The following is a 15,944-nucleotide window of genomic DNA, read 5'->3' as shown; positions in this document are numbered from 1 at the left end:
TGAAATTTTCTCTTTGGAAACAATGAATAATTTATTTGAATATGATAATTGCCTGGTCCCTTAGTTTACAAAATGTATTTGCTTATAAAACATTGACCACCTGTTGTGTTTAAGGAATTGCTGACTAGCAATAATTTTGTTTAAAAACCAAAAACAAAACTTACTTTAATTTTTATTTCTAAATAAGCATTTTTAGGGCTTACTTTAAATGGAAACTTGTCAATTGTCTGGATATGAATGTTCACAATACTGTTGTCTGCTACTTACTGACAATCAGCAGTTTTTGCTCTACCAATCCTAGAATTAAACAATTTTTAAACCAGCTTTTTTTCAGTTTTTTTAACAGTATTGTGAATCATTAATTTTCATCAAAAACTTATTCTGAGCCCAATTACAAAGTCTGTAAAGTTAGAATGATTGTGCAGGTATCACCCTCGGACACCTGGGGGACCAGGCTGGGCTACTCAGGAACATAAAATTGTAGCAAGGGCCACTGCTGAGTGACAGTCCATGGCCCCAGTAAAGGCATTGAGGTGGAAGATAGTGTGTGCAGGAGAAATTCTGAAAACTGCTAGAATAATCTTTAATTTTGAAGAAACAATGGGATCTAAATATTTGTATTATAGACATCCAATTGTTTTGTTGCTGTTGTTGATTAGAATGTGTTTTTTATTTAAATGCTTCTACACAGTGAACAGATTTCTGCATCTAAAGATAAGTCTTCCTCGGTTCCTCCTCTGGTATCAAATGGAGTCAGTGTTACTTCACAAACACCTGTTCCAACACCTCGGAAGACCCACAGAAATGAACATGGAGCTCCATTACCAGATTCTTCAGATTCTGTTAGGCAGATGCTCCAAGATGAAGTGTTTAAATTAGTTCAGGTGAGCACATCTCTTAAGTATTTCTACACATGATACATGTAGCATTTAAAATTAACTAACTTGGGGCCAGGGATTTAGCTCAGTGGTTCTGCCACCTGCCTTGTAAGCGCAAGGTCCTGAGTTCAATCCCCAGTACCAAAAAAATTAAATTATTGAACTTGTAGAAATGGACAGATCATAATTAAATCATCTGCATTTCTCTGCACTTTCTGACACAGCTGCTCAGAAGAGTGTGTTTGTGTTGGCGGTAGGGCATGGTGGGCTGCTGCTGAAAACATTCAAAGTTTCTTTTTTTTTTTTTTAATTCCAGCTTTAATTGAGTTTATTGGTATATTTTAGGTATACAGTACAGTTACATTCATTGTTGGGGTCCTGTACCTCTGCATGACAGGTCTTGGTTCTCATTTTTTCCCCCTTGTCCCTGCCCTCCCTTTACCCCTTCTCCCCTCCCTCTCTACAAACACTTTATTTCCATCTTTTCATTATCTCACATTTTTTTCTTTTCCTTTATTACCCTTCCCCTACCCATCCTAACCTTCCTTACACCTTTAGCCCCTTTCTTCCCATTTCACAATGTAAGTAATCTTATTAGGATCTTATGTATTATTACAGTTTATTCACACCAGAGAAACTATTCGGTATTTACACGTGTGGCTTATTTATTTCACTTAGGAGTATATCTTCAATATGTATCCATTTTCCTACAAATGAATCTATTTTTTCGTTCTTTACGGCTGAGTGATATTCCATTTTATGGAAAAACCACATCTTCTTTATCCAGTTTCCAACGGAAGGGCAAATGGGCTGTTTCCAAGTTTTAGCTATTACAAACTGTGCCACTATAAACATGGGTGTGCATATATCACTGTGATATGATTCTTCTACTTCTTTTGGAACGATACCCAGCAGAGGGATGGCTAGGTCAAATGGAACCTCCAGTCCAAGCTCTTTGAGGTATCTCCATATTGATTTCCACAGTGGTTGCACCAGTCTGCACTCCCACCAAGAATGGAGAAGGGTTCCTTTCTCCCCACAACCCCACTAACATTTGTTATTCTTTGATTTCTTGATAGCAGCCATTCTTTGTGGAGTGAGGTGGAATCTCAGTGTTGTTTTCATCTGCATCTCTCGAATGACCAGTGATGTGGAACATTTTTTCATATATTTACTTGCTGCTTTTAGCCATTGGGACTCTTTAATGCCACTCAAGTGATTCTATGTGCAGCAAAGATTGGGAACCATTCATTGCCTTTCACCTAATCAGTCCTTTCCAGGGAATTCATCACTCCTTAACTGTATAGTACTCTCTTCTCTTTTCTTTCCTGAAAACTTATTTAACCTATTCTTAGAATCCTCCTTTGGTGACCCTCACCCTAGCCCATCAGATCCCACTGCTTTATGAACTGTGGGATATCTGTTTATTTATTTTTGGTCCTGGGAATTGAACACAGGCCCTCCCAGTGCTAGGCAAGTGCTCTGCCACTGAGCTACATTTCCATTCCTTTTTAAAATTTTAAAATTTGAGTCGAGGTCTTACTATGTTGCCGTTATTGGCCTTGAACTTGTGATCCTCCTGCCTTACCCTCCCAGTAGCTCCAGTTACAAGTGTGTAACACAAGGTCTGGCTCCTTGGGTTGTTTATTTGAACTGGTTTCTACCTAGTCTCAAGTGTCATTCATAAGTTCATGTTCCCAGATGGCAGGAAGCTCTGCTTTTTTGTTTTAATACCTTCTGTCTCTGCTTCCTGCTCAGTATTCCTAGGTCTAAGAGAAAGTTGTGACTTCTGTAGAATATTCAAATGGTAATTGTTGGTTCCTTAGATTATTTTCATTGTGTTTTTATGATATCTCTTTAATTTTATTTTATTTCAGCTGCAGCAGATAAACTTCTTGAGCCTAATGCAAATTGTAGGACCATCCTTTGCTAACCTCTCAGACACACACCACCTTCTCCAACAGGCTCAGTCTGTGTATCTGGGGGGAAGCCAAGTAACAAACCCCACAAGAGGGAGTGGTGATGTTGAAATCAACAACAGTAGTAGAAATCCTAAGAAGAGATTTTTAACTAAACCACAGTCCGTGGGAGAAGGCGCCAGGTTGCCTGCCAAGAACAGCCCACATAGCCATGAAGGAATTACTCAATCTGATCAAAATAGCAATGGAAATATACAGGTAATACTTATAAAAATACCATTCACTTCGTGGTAGTTGGTTGAATTGTTGATTTCTTGTTGACTAAATAAATATTTTAGCAATTCCATCTCCTTCAAAACATACAAAACAGCACTTCCCAAAAAAGGAATTTATAATATATCCTAAACTTACTTAATCTTTTTTTACTTTTCCAGAATGTTCCATGTGGGAGTATTCCTTCATGTCAATTAGACAGCCAACCCCAGAAGAGAGGACTGAGCCCAGCATCTGAAAGCTTAGCATCTGCTTTGCTTTCTCCAGCTCCTGCTGGACACAGTCATCCTCACCTTTTGTCCACCCCTTCTGCTGCCCAGAAGACGCCTAGACTTATCCCACCTGCCAAAACACTTAGTCCTGGTTATGGTTTTCCTTTGCTTCAGTTTCTATCTAAACCTGAATTCAAGCCCCTTCCTTTGTATGTAGGAAGGGTTCCAAATGTTCCCTTCAGGCCTCTGGCCCAACCGAGAGAAGCTTGGGCATTAACTGGTTCCCTCCAGCCTCCTCCACAACAGAGAGTAGTACACGCTATCTCAGGATCCCATTTGAATTCAAGCCACTGCAATACCGAAGTCATGAAAGAAGCAGCTGACCAGAAGAAATCGACAGAAACTGTGATTACAGATGTCCCTAAGCACATGAATGTCAATCAATATGTTGAACAAGAACACGTGACTCCTCAACAGGCCTCTTCAATATTTTTAAAGCCAGAAAATCAATTTGGTGTTAAGCCAGGGCTCAATAAGTTACCTCCTCAAAATTCCTGTGGACTTCCATTATTGCACTTGCAATTTAAACATCCTTACATATTTTCATCAGTCTCAAGAGCATCAGTTACAGTTCCCTCAATACCTGTGAGAACTGCAGCAGAAGAGAAAAAATACCCACAGCTATTAGTTTTTCCACATCTAACCTCAGAAAATACGGTAATGAATTTTGGGGCAGTGATTTAAAACCAGAGTCCTGCACTTTTCATAGCATAAACACTATATGTTCAGTGAAAGCTCTAGCTGCACATTTCTTTCTTTAAAAATATTTGTATTTTTTAACATAAGAGTTCAAGTTTAAAGTTTTTTGGTGTTTTGTTTTGTTGGTACTAGGGATCAATCTTGGGACCTTCCACTTGTGAGTCAGGCAGCAGCACCACTGATCTAAATCCCTGGCCCAAATAATTTTGTTTTTTAAAGATTTTTGGTGATAGGTCTTTAGATCTAATGCAAGTATTTACTCAACTCTTTCTTAGAATATATGCTGCCAAAGCGCGCACATCAACTTTCTTAGAGATTCTGCTCAGAAAAGAAATAAGTAAAATACAATTAACAGGTGCTGTTCGTGTGTGTGTACACAGAATGTGTGTGTGTGTGTGTGTGTGTGTACACACAGAGTGAATGAGTACACATATTGAGGTTCCTAGCAATTGTAATGTAATTGTCTTCAGATCTGTTTCAGATTTAAGTTGTTAAATAGACACAGACTGTCAGCAGTTGTGCATGCAATAAAATAGTAACTTTATAAACCCAACAATGCTCTTTAAATATATTACCTTTGAATCACAAAATTCAAACTGTATATGTTCTAATTTTGTAGATGAGTAGGGCCATTTTTAGGGAGGCAATTGATTGTTCATTCTCCAATGAACTTTAAAATTTGAAGATGCTCAGCCGGGTATTTAGCTCAATGGTGCTGTGCCTTCCTTGCAAGCAGAAGGTTAGGGGAAAAAGGACTCTGTCGCAACATGGGCACACGCACACATCAAAAAAAAAAAAAAAAAAAAAAAAAAAAAAAAAAAAAAAAAAAACTGAAGATGCTACTGGGAAGAAAAATGGTTATTCCTTAGAAAAAGTATTGACCATGCCTTTACTTCTGGACTTATTTTGAGGAGGGGTTAAAGTCTGCGTTTTTAGAGGAATTATTTTTATTTTAAAACTTTTTATTAGTATATATTTGCTATACATAACGCTTATATTTATTATAAGGAGTTTGTACCCATTATATCTTTTTTTTTTTTTGGTACCTGGGATTGAACTTGGGACCTTGCACTTGCACAACAAGTGGCAGAACCACTGAGCTAAATCCCCGGCCCTGTACCTGTTATATCTTAATTTTTGTTTTTTCCCATTCCCCTCCCCTCCCTTCAGCCTTTTTCCCTCCCGCTTTATGGAGATTTGTTTCCATTTCTTCCCTTCTATTTTCTGTTTTTCTTTTTCCTCTTCCCTTCCTTCCCTTCCCTTTCCCCTCTCAATTGTTCTCCTTCCCATTTGAACATGTTCTTCCCAATGTATCTAACCTCCATTTTGCTTCTTGTTTACCTTCTCACAGGGTTTCTCACAGAAGACAAACAAAATGCAATATTTAAATTTGTGTGTCTTGTTAACTCGCTCAAAATTGTGTTCTCAAGGTGCATTCGTTTACCTACAAATGACTCAGGTTTATCCTTTAGGCAGAGTAGTATAGTACTCCATTGTATATAAATACCACATTTTCTTTATCCATTTCTCTGTTGATGGGGATATGACCTTTGTTCCTTTAAACATAGATATGCATATATCACTGTGATATGATGCTGTTAACCCTTTTGTGAAGATGCCTAGAAGGGGAATATCTGGAAATCTTTTGTTTCAGTTTTTTGAGGAATCTTCATTATTGATTTCCATAGTGGTTGTACCAGTTTACACTCCAACAATGGAGAAGGATTCCTTTTCCCCACGGCCTCACCAGCATTTGTTACTGGTTGATTTCCTGGTGATAACTATTTTGGTACTGAGATGGAATGTCAGCGTTGTGTTAATTTGCATTTCTTGAGTGACCAGGGATGTTGATCAGTTTTTCATGTTTTTTTTGCTGTTTGTACTTCTTTGAGAAGTATCTGTTCATTTCAGGATGACCTTTTTTAGGGTGGGTCTTTGAATTTGGGGGTCTTTTTTTTGTACCAGGGATCAAACTCAGGACTTTGCTCTTACAAGGCAGACGCGGTGCCACTGAGCTAAATCCCTGGTGAGTTGTCTGTTTATTCTGTTAGTGGTTTCTTTTGCTGTACAAAAGCTTTTAATATGACAATATCCTCGTCCCATTGTCAATTCTTTTTTTGTTTTGTTTTATTTTTTAGTACCAGGGTTTGAACTTTGGACCTTGCACTTGCAAAGCAGGTGGCAAAACCACTGAGCTAAATCCCCAGCCCTGTTGATTCTTTGTATTTCCTGTGTAATTGGGGTTTGTTCATAAAGTGTATGCCTATACCTAGGTCTTCAAGAGTTTTACCTATTCTGTCTTCCAGCAGATTGTTTCTATTTTTATATTTAGATCTTTGATCCATTTCATTTTTAGTTTAGTTCATGGTGAGAGATATGGGTCTGGCTTCAATTTTTGGTATGTGGAAAACCAGTTTTTCCAGCACCATTTATTATCACTATCTTCCAGTGAAGGTGTTTGGCCCCTTGTCAAAGATAAGGTAGCTGAGTTGTTTCTGTATCTTCTATTGTTTTCCATTGATCATCAGGTTTGGTTTTTTTCCTAGTACCATTCTGTTTTTATTGTGGTAGCTTTGTAGTATAACTTCTGGGGATTGTAACACTCCTTGCCTCGCTCTTGTTGCCCAGATTTGCTTTGCCAATTCTGGGCTTCAAGAATAATTATTTTTAAAAACTTTATTAGGGAGAATAGTATAATGAACCCCCCACCAGGTTCTCATCACCTTACTTTGGGGTTATCCACGTATTGCATCTATAGCCTTCATGCCACTGCTTTCTCCATTTCACATAACTAAATCATAAACATTATATAATTTTATGGATTTGTCTGTAATTGTGAGAAGGAAGTTTTTTTAAATATTGAAATGAAATTTAGCAGATAAGGACTTCTAGCTTGATTTCTGAAACAAGGTGATCCAGTTGAGGGCTGTTGGAGTTGCTCAGTGGTAAAGAGCTTACCTACCTTTTGCAAGGCCATTTAGGTTCAGTTCCCAGGATCCAAAACAAACAAGACCAAGCAGAAATCGCTTAGTTGAAATTTTCACCAGTCTAAAATATTTAGTTCTTTACGATAGGTATACTTATTACATCAGTCCAAATTCACTTGTTATATTTGATTTGTTCTGAGTTTAATTTCAACATACTTTTCTCAAATTTTTAATATTATGGATATTTGAGTTTGTAAATTTTTAATCTTATGCTTCGCTTTTTTCCTATAGTACAAGAAACTACAGCTTATTCCACTTGAAAATCTCATTGCATTTAAACAAAGACAGCAAATATTAACACATAATTTATTTGAACAAGGTGATTCTGGTCACCTTCAGCTTCTCAAGGTCAAAATGGAATCATCTGAAATAAGACAAGGAAGGAACAATAAAAAAAGGCAAGTTCTAAAAGAAGTTTTATTTGATAATATATATGTATCAGATGGTCATTATTTACAGTAATAGTCATAAAGATGGAAGTCATGTGGTTTAACTTCCTAGCTTATATATAGAATTGCATACTTTTCCTTGTTGAGTGCCATGTATTTGAAAATGTATAGGAATGAAGGAAATTCCTATATTGTGAGAAATACTACTTTTATATTTTAATTAAAGGATTCTTTGTTATCTATCTTTCATAGGCTAGAGGATTCTTTTTCATGTTTCTGTGGTAGTATAAGCAGGCATTTTTCGCAGCACAAATATTTGGCATCATACAATTTTCCATGTACTGTCCAATACTGAGCCAGCATTTCTTATTATTTATCTTGCTATATTTTCCAGACTCTATAATAATCAGAGTAGATGATGATATGAATTGTTTTGGGGCACTAGGCAATGTGCATATAAAAAGTGAGTCTGTAGCTTCTATTGATGTCTACTTATTACAATGTTTTAACCATAATAGATGTTCAAGACACATACCAATTAGTGGATTATTTTGAGTCTACAAAAACAAATTTTTGGTACCAGGTATTGAACTCAAGACCTTGCACTTGCAAGGCAATTACGGTGTTACTGAGCTAAATCCCCAGCCCTAGAAAATATATTTATATTTTCATATTAATCAGTCTATGCAATCTATTACCCATATTCTTTCCAGAAATGGTTACTTCCTTCCATCCTTTTCAGGTATTTCCTCTCTCTTTCCTTTACCTTTTTGGCACCACTTTGCTCTTGGTTAAGATTTCACTGATGTGAGTAAGTGTGCTTAACTGTCTCAGATAAGAAAGTGGAGGTGTGTAATAGGATTTTGGGTACCAGCTTCAAATCTGCAGAAAAGAGAATTTGAAAATTCCTTACATGCCTGTCATGAGATTCCAGTGACCAACATGGAATAGTTAGTTCAGCCATAGAAGAATTAGAAATAAATTTCATGGCTTTGATCCTTTTTTCTTTGTCTCTCTGTCTGTTTTGAGATGGTGTGCTATGGAGCCTGGGCTGGTCTAGGATTTGCAATCCTCTGGCCTCAGCCTCCCAAGTGCTGGATTACAGGCATGTGCCACCACACTTGGCTTCATTTCTTTGACTTTTTGTTTATATTTGTTTGTATCCTGTTAGAGTATCTAATTTATTTTTTTCCATTGAGTTTATTGGTACTTTTTAAGCATACAGTACAGTTACATTTATCATTGGGATCTTGTACCTTTACACTACAGATCTTGGTTCTCATTTTTGCCCCATACCTCTGCCCTCCCTTCACCCCCTCCACAAAGACTATTGTTTCCTATTTACAAAAACTTTGTTTCCATTTTTTTCCTATTCTTTTCCCTTCTTTCCTTCTTTTCCTTCTTTTCCTATTCTTTCCTTTCCCCTACCTTTCCCACTTCCCCTATACCTTTTTTTTTTGGTGCCAGGGATCGAACTTGGGTCCTTGTACTTGCAAGGCAGGCAGTGGAACCACTGAGCTAAGTCTCTGGCCCCTTCCCCTACACCTTTATAGATTATCTAATTTAAATCCTATTGGAAATAATTAGCATACTTTTGATAATTGCTTTCATATAATGATACAAATGAGAAAAATGAATATACAAAGAATAGAAATATATTTTATACTATTGTTTTTTAACAGGCAGAGAAGACGAGCTGAGAAAGAGCTACAAGAAAAAAGATCTGAGAAATCACAGAGAAAACCAAGTGTGAGTTTCTGGCTAAAGGACTTGTTCATTAATAGTGCTGACTCAGGGCCTGGGATTTAGCTCAGTGGCTCCGCCATCTGCCTCACAAGCACAAGGTCCAGAGTTCAATCCCCAGTACCAAAAAAAAAAAAAAAAAAAGTGCTGACTCAAAAATTGTCATAAAACCATAAAACCCAAGATATAGCACAGCTCCTATAAATTCTTCCCTAATGTTTGATATTTCTTTATGACTTGTCCAGTCTGACTGTCAGAAGCTCCAGGTTGTAATTAATTCAGTGTACAGATCCTGCATCCTCCCTGCACAGAACCACACATACAGAGTTGTGATTGTGAAAAGCATTCCAGTGGCAATTGAAAAAGTACAGCTTAGAGTGTCTATCTGTGTGAATATTTAAAAATCACTCCTGCCTTTTTCTCTCTGATATCTTAATATATGTAAAATGTGTAATTTAGGCTTCTTTCCTTACAGTGTCACCTATCTTTAGGATACTTCTAGGATTGCCGCAGATATGTGTAAGTTGAAAGTCAGGTGTTTTTAAATGCTTCTTCTAAATTTGGTGACTGTTTATTTACTTGGTTGATAATAGAGTAAATAAACATATAATTTCATCTATGTGGATCTTTAAAAGTCACCCTTTTTTTTAACCTCGGTACTGGAGATCAAACTCAGGACCTTGCGCTTGCCAGGCACGTGTGGTGCCACTGAGCCACATCCCTGGCCCTAAACGGCACCCTTTGAAAGTCCTCAAGAACATGTCTGGAGTCACTTAAAATGTTTAGTCCATCAAAGATGTTGACAAGGTGAGGGAACATTTGAGTAACAAAGCTATTCTGCAGTGGAGAATTACATGTAGTAATTTAGTAATTGTGCAGTGAATTGGAATGCTCTTTTTTTTATTTTTTGACTTGTGAATTTCACATTACTTTGACAAAGCAAAATAACTTCATAAGTGAATTTGCCTAGAATGATAAGACTTGAACCTGTATCTACGAATCCAACAATATTGATAGTAATTGAATATTTTTTTCCAAAATAATAAATGCCTTGGAGTATTGAATATTTGGAAATTCATTTAGGTACAAGAACATCGCAATTCTCAGCCTTTGGATAATTTCAACATTCCTTTTGGTAAGTATATGCATGATTAATCTAATGTTTTAAGTTTTGACTTAAAATCAGTATTCTAGAAATAAGTATAAAAATGACAGTGAGTTTTTTCATGTTATCTTTGACAAGATGACAGATGTTTGTGTGCTTTAATGTTTTATCCAATATGGCCCAAAGGCCAGATCTGTACGGTGGATTCTCAGCTACAACTGGCCTGACATACACACAACTTGGATAATCACTGGAGTTTTTGTTTTAATTTACAAAGTCTTGAATTAAGACCTGAATGCCAGCTGTTTGTGAGATCTCAGGTACAGATTTAACCCTTAAAGAGTTCTGGAAGGAACATTACCACATCCTTTCCTATGTGGAGTTAATTGAGAGATCTTGGGCCAGTGTCTCTCTAAGGACACTGAGATCTGCCTGTATACAAGAGAGAGACTTTGAAGGCTGTGGAGAGGAGCCTAAGCCTTCAATTGACCAACTTGAGTTACAGCCGATCCATGTAAGTCCATTTGTGTTGAAACATTGCCGACATATGTTTGTCATACCTTGTATATCACTGCTTTCACAATGCAGCATGGTAGGGTACTTGCAGCAGTGACCATGTGGCAGTTTAGCTTAGATGTCAATTTGTTTGGTTTAGGGGATTAGTAAAACATACTTTTGGGTGTGTTTAGGTGGGTCATGGAAGCGTGACCTTGGCTGTTGCTTTCTGATGCTGTTTCTCTGCTCTGCCATTTGAACTGAGCAGCTTTGCTTTGCTGTGCCCCTCTGCCTTGTTGTTTCTGCCTTGGAGCCAGCCAGTCATGGACTGAAACCATGAGCCAAATTAAACCTCTCCACCCAGGGGAAAGCTGACTAATACAGACCATAAGGCCCTAACATACTTAGCATCTGGCCCTTTACAGAAAATGTTCAGCAGGAAAAGCTGTTGCTGCTATTGATGCATAACATACTGCTATTACTGGTCTTTTTATATAAATATAAATATATATATATATACATATATATATAAAACTTGAATTTTTGGGAACTTTAACGGTGCTCTCAACTTTGGAAAAAGTTATCCCAATTTACTGTGTTGAATTGGCATTGTACAGAAATGGACAGCCATATTGGTCTAGAAATGTTAATTTTTTAAATTTTTTTTCCATTTTTACAGGGGTAACACACTGTATTAAATATGTAAAGTCATATCTGCGTGGGTTTGATTACAGAAACTAATAAAGTATTCTCTAAATAATGAAAAAAAAAGAATAAGACTATAAGAGCAAGAAGCAATTTAAATATGTTAAGGGACCATTTTCATCTTCAGAATTAAGGATTATTTTAATCTTACATCATTGCCTTCTCTCTTTTACTTTCCTTTTTAGTTTTATTTTAGGATTCCCTTTTTTTGATGTTCATACAGAGATTTCGTTAACTGAAATACCGAATAGTTTCTCCGGTGTGATTCCTAATGAGATAATTAATAATGTGAAATAGGAAGTAAAGGGCTAAAGGTGTGGGGAAAGTGGGAAGGGTGGGGGAAAGGTAATAAGGGAGAGGATAAAAATATGAGAAATTGAAAAAATGGAAATAAAGTGTTTGTAAATGGGGAGGGGAGGAGGGGGTGAAGGGAGGGCAGGGACAAGGGGAATAAAATTAGAATCAAGACCTGTCATGTAAAGGTACAGGATCCCAATAATGAGTGTAACTGTATTGTATACCTAAATTGTACCAATAAACTCAATAAAAAGAAAAAAAAAAAGAAAATGTTCACTGACCCAGGCATTAGAACAGTGCAATAAATTACAATTTCAAGTAAGATATAAGAGGTTTAAAAGGAAATGATGAAAGAATATGACTAGAATTCAATTAATCACAGCAAATATATACATATTACAATAAAAGAATCATTTATAGATAGTGAATTATATCTTTTTTTCAACTAGTCAGTTTATTTCTTGCTCCTTGAATTTATATATTCCCTAAGTATTACTCCCCAGTACCCAACACCTACCCAGTTTACTCCAGTGCTTGTCAGAACAGTCATGCTCACAGTTTCAGCTCTTGAATATTTTATAGTACACAAATATACATAGTCATTCACTTTTATTTCTTTTACATTAAATTAATATGTCCACTTTTTAAATTAGCACTCTCCTGAAAGTGGTATCACCATTTTATTGATTGATCTAGATTTTTTCTTTTTTTCAGCTTTAATTGAGTTTATTGGTACATTTTAGGGATACAGTACAGTTACATTCATTGTTGGGATCTTGTACCTCTACATGACAAGTCTTGATTCTCATTTTTTCCCCTTGTCCCTGCCCTCCCTTCACCCCCTCCTCCCCTCCCCATCTACAAACACTTTATTTCCATCTTTTCATTATCTCACATTTTTTTCTTTTCCCTTATTATCCTTCCCATACCCATCCCACCTTCCCAAGACCTTTAGCTCCTTTCTTCCCATTTGTAAATGTCAGTAATCTTATTAGGATCTTCTGTATTATTGCAGATTATTCACACCAGAGAAACTATTCGGTATGATCTAGATTTTTTACCTTCAAAACCACCCTTGATTTGTTTTTCATCTCAGCCCTCTGAATTCACTTAGCCTTTAACTGGGTCCTTCTTTCCTCTCTCAAGGACACTGACCTGCTTAGCTTCAGTCTTTCACTCTCTAATCTGTCTACAGTTCCTTCCCACACACACACTCTCATTTTCAAACCACTTTCTGGGCCAGTGATGTAGCTCAGTGACACTGTGCCTGCCTGCAAGTGCAAGATCCTGAGTTCGATACCGGGCCAAAACAAAATAAACAAAAAACCCACTTTCCTTTTCACTCTGTTAAGGTAATGCATGCTTATTGGAGAAAAGTTAGAAAACACAAACAAGGATCAAGAAAAATTTTACACACTGTCTGCCTTGCAAGTGTAAGGTCCCGAGTTGGATCCCTGGTACCAAAAAACAGAATAATTTAAAAATTTACCATAATCTTTCTATCTCAAGATAATCAGTATTATTATTCTTTCAGGCTGTTTTATAAATATCACTACACTTATACCTACAAATACATATACTTCATTTGTTTACTTGTTTTTACATACTATTATTACAGTAAACATATTAATCTGGTGGATGTCTGCTGTTTCATACCAAACAGCAATTCTCTGATACCAGCTGAGTGGTCTACAACTCCGCTCTCACACTTACTATTTGGAGTTAGCACAGACCTCACAGGTGAAGAAGCTCAGTCCCTAAGAGTGCTTTACTTAGGAGCAAGGTACAGTCGGAGTTCCCAGGGTACCCACATTACTGTCTGAATAACTATAGTTTCAAGGATTCAAAGGTTGACAGCACTAATCACCCCCACCTCCACACATACCCCTTTTCATTAATTCACTGGACTTTACAGTGTTTTGCTTACATTCACAGTGTTTTTTTAAATAAAGGATACAGTTCAGGGCCGGGGATTTAGCTCAGCGGTTCGGTGGCCTGCCTTGCAAGCACAAGGACCCGAGTTCAATCCCCAGTACCCCCCCCTCAAAGGATACAGTTCAGAAACAGCCATATGGAAGTTCCCATCCCCTCTCTAGGTGAGCAGGTCCATGTGTCCACCAACCTGGGACCACCCCTCCCCTTAGCTTTTTCAGAATTTTTATTAAATTTTCAGTACATAGGTAGGATTTATTGAACTGTTGGTCATTGTTACTAAACTTAATTTCCAGCCCCTTCTTCCCTCCTCAAAGGTGGTAGGTAGGCTAGGTGGGGAAGGGGCTGATAGTTATAATCCTCTAACCAAGTGTTTGGTTCTCCTGGTGCCCAGCCCCTATCCTGAAGCTAACTAGGAACCTGCCAAGGGTCACCTCCTTAGCGTGAACACAGGTATGATGTAGAGAAGCTTGTTATGAATAACAAAAGACATTCCTCTCACTCAGCAAATTTTAAGTGTTTAAGAAACTCTCCCTGAAACTAAGGATTAAAAACAAATAAGTTTTTTGTTATACCACAGTTTGTAATGATATTCTGTTACCTACCTAATCTCTCTGATCATCTCCAAGGAAAATCCAAATGTAAACCCAAACTGCCATAATATACTTTGGACTTGGATTGTACTTCCTACCGAACTTTTTCACTGTTGTAAGAATTACCTTGGGTTCGGAATATGAAGTCTAAATTCATTGCCCCCAGCCCCAAATAGGTTTCTTTCCTATGGTTTCTGTCTCCATTATTGTTCATACTACCCTAACCAAAAAATCATTATTATGAATTCCACCTTTCTCCTTCCCCTTCGCATCTAGTCCACAACCAGTTCTTGTCTCTTTTACTTGTTTGTAATTCCTGAATTTATCCTCTTAACTTATTAAACTACTGCAGCAGCCAACCTAACTGATTGCCTTACTTCAGTTGCATCAACTCAAATCTGTTTTCCAGAAGTGGGCTATTTGGTTTTTCTAGAACAGCAGTCTGACCATATCACTCCCTCTTTAGCAACTTCTAGTGGACTTTCATTAACCAAGGGAATGTCTAGCTTTGTAGGTTAAATGGAGTCCATAATTTTGGTTTTCATTGAGATTCAGTTTATAAGCCACCTCATGCAGAACACTTTGGTAACATCCTAACCCGGTCCTTTACTTCTCTGCAGTTACTGTGCTTCTGGGCTCCCAGTAACATGTTGGCTTGCTAATGATTACTTGTAATGTTTTGTTATATTTAAGAAATGCTACAAGATGATGTTACTACTTCAGCCGGATTGCATTTCGTGGCCTCTGTACAAAAGAAAGCCATAGGAAGTCAAGATGCTAGTACAAATACAGAGCCAGGTAAAATATTATTTTTTTGTTTGTTTGTTTTTGGTTCCAGGAATCGAACTCAGGACCTTGCGCTTATGAGGCAGGCAGCAGAACCACTGAGCTCAATCCCCAGCCCATAAAATATTATTTTTTAAATTCACAAATTTAATTCACATATTGAAGATATCTAGACTTTTTATTTAAGGCAGTGACTTACAGAGAATTTTAAGTTACATTTTTGTGATATTTCCCAAACCAGGGGAAATTAGTATTTGAATTTTTGGTAATTTAAGTAAACAAAACAAATTATTATTCAGAACTGACATAGATTACATACCAAGTCAGTGATACAATGTTTTCAGTTGGATTCTCCCAGCCACTAGTTGCCTTCACTGGAAATATATTCCTAAGGCTGAGGGTCTGGGGTTAGTAAATTTGAGCTCTGAAGGAGACTGTATTAAGTAAGTAAGGTTAATGTGGGAGGGCTGTGACCTATGTCTTAGAGGAAGTAAGTATTGGAGAATCTGCTATTATTGCAGGTCAAACATCCTCATTAATGTAGCTAGTTACAGTAGGGTGTGGTGTGCACACTTGTAGTCCCAGTACTTGGAAGATAAAGGCAGGAGGATCAGCTACAAGTTCGAAGCCAGTCTGGGCTACATAGTGAGTTCAAGGCCAGCTGAACTACATAGGAATACCCTGTTGCCCCAAAATAAAAAATAAGGCCTGGGATTTAGCTCAGTGTTGCCACCGCCTGCCTGGTAAGCACAAGGTCCTGAGTTCAATCTCAGTACCAAAAATAAAAAATAAAAAATGTAAGTAATTATTATGAACAGTATCTTGAATAGTGTTCTGCCTTTCAATCATCGTAATCCTTTTTTATGACTTA

At 37.2% G+C, this 15,944-nt stretch overlaps 1 protein-coding gene across 3 annotated transcripts in view; it reads left to right on the top strand.

The window, feature by feature from the left end:
- The window catches only part of Cplane1 (ciliogenesis and planar polarity effector 1), a 134,985-nt gene that overhangs the window by 57,494 nt on the left and 61,547 nt on the right, over positions 1–15,944 (top strand). For all 3 annotated transcript variants that reach the window (XM_010605485.2, XM_010605486.2, XM_010605483.2), the window contains exons 32-38: positions 692–884; positions 2,756–3,055; positions 3,232–3,999; positions 7,260–7,426; positions 9,100–9,166; positions 10,244–10,295; positions 14,981–15,085. In XM_010605485.2, the coding sequence (XP_010603787.1) occupies positions 692–884; positions 2,756–3,055; positions 3,232–3,999; positions 7,260–7,426; positions 9,100–9,166; positions 10,244–10,295; positions 14,981–15,085 (1,652 nt within the window). The remainder of the gene's footprint in view (positions 1–691; positions 885–2,755; positions 3,056–3,231; positions 4,000–7,259; positions 7,427–9,099; positions 9,167–10,243; positions 10,296–14,980; positions 15,086–15,944) is intronic.

This window comes from Fukomys damarensis, unplaced genomic scaffold, assembly GCF_012274545.1.
Source record: "Fukomys damarensis isolate Sample0158 unplaced genomic scaffold, DMR_v1.0_HiC HiC_scaffold_1, whole genome shotgun sequence".
NCBI lineage: Eukaryota > Metazoa > Chordata > Mammalia > Rodentia > Bathyergidae > Fukomys > Fukomys damarensis.
This window is presented reverse-complemented; position numbering and strand designations above follow the sequence as displayed.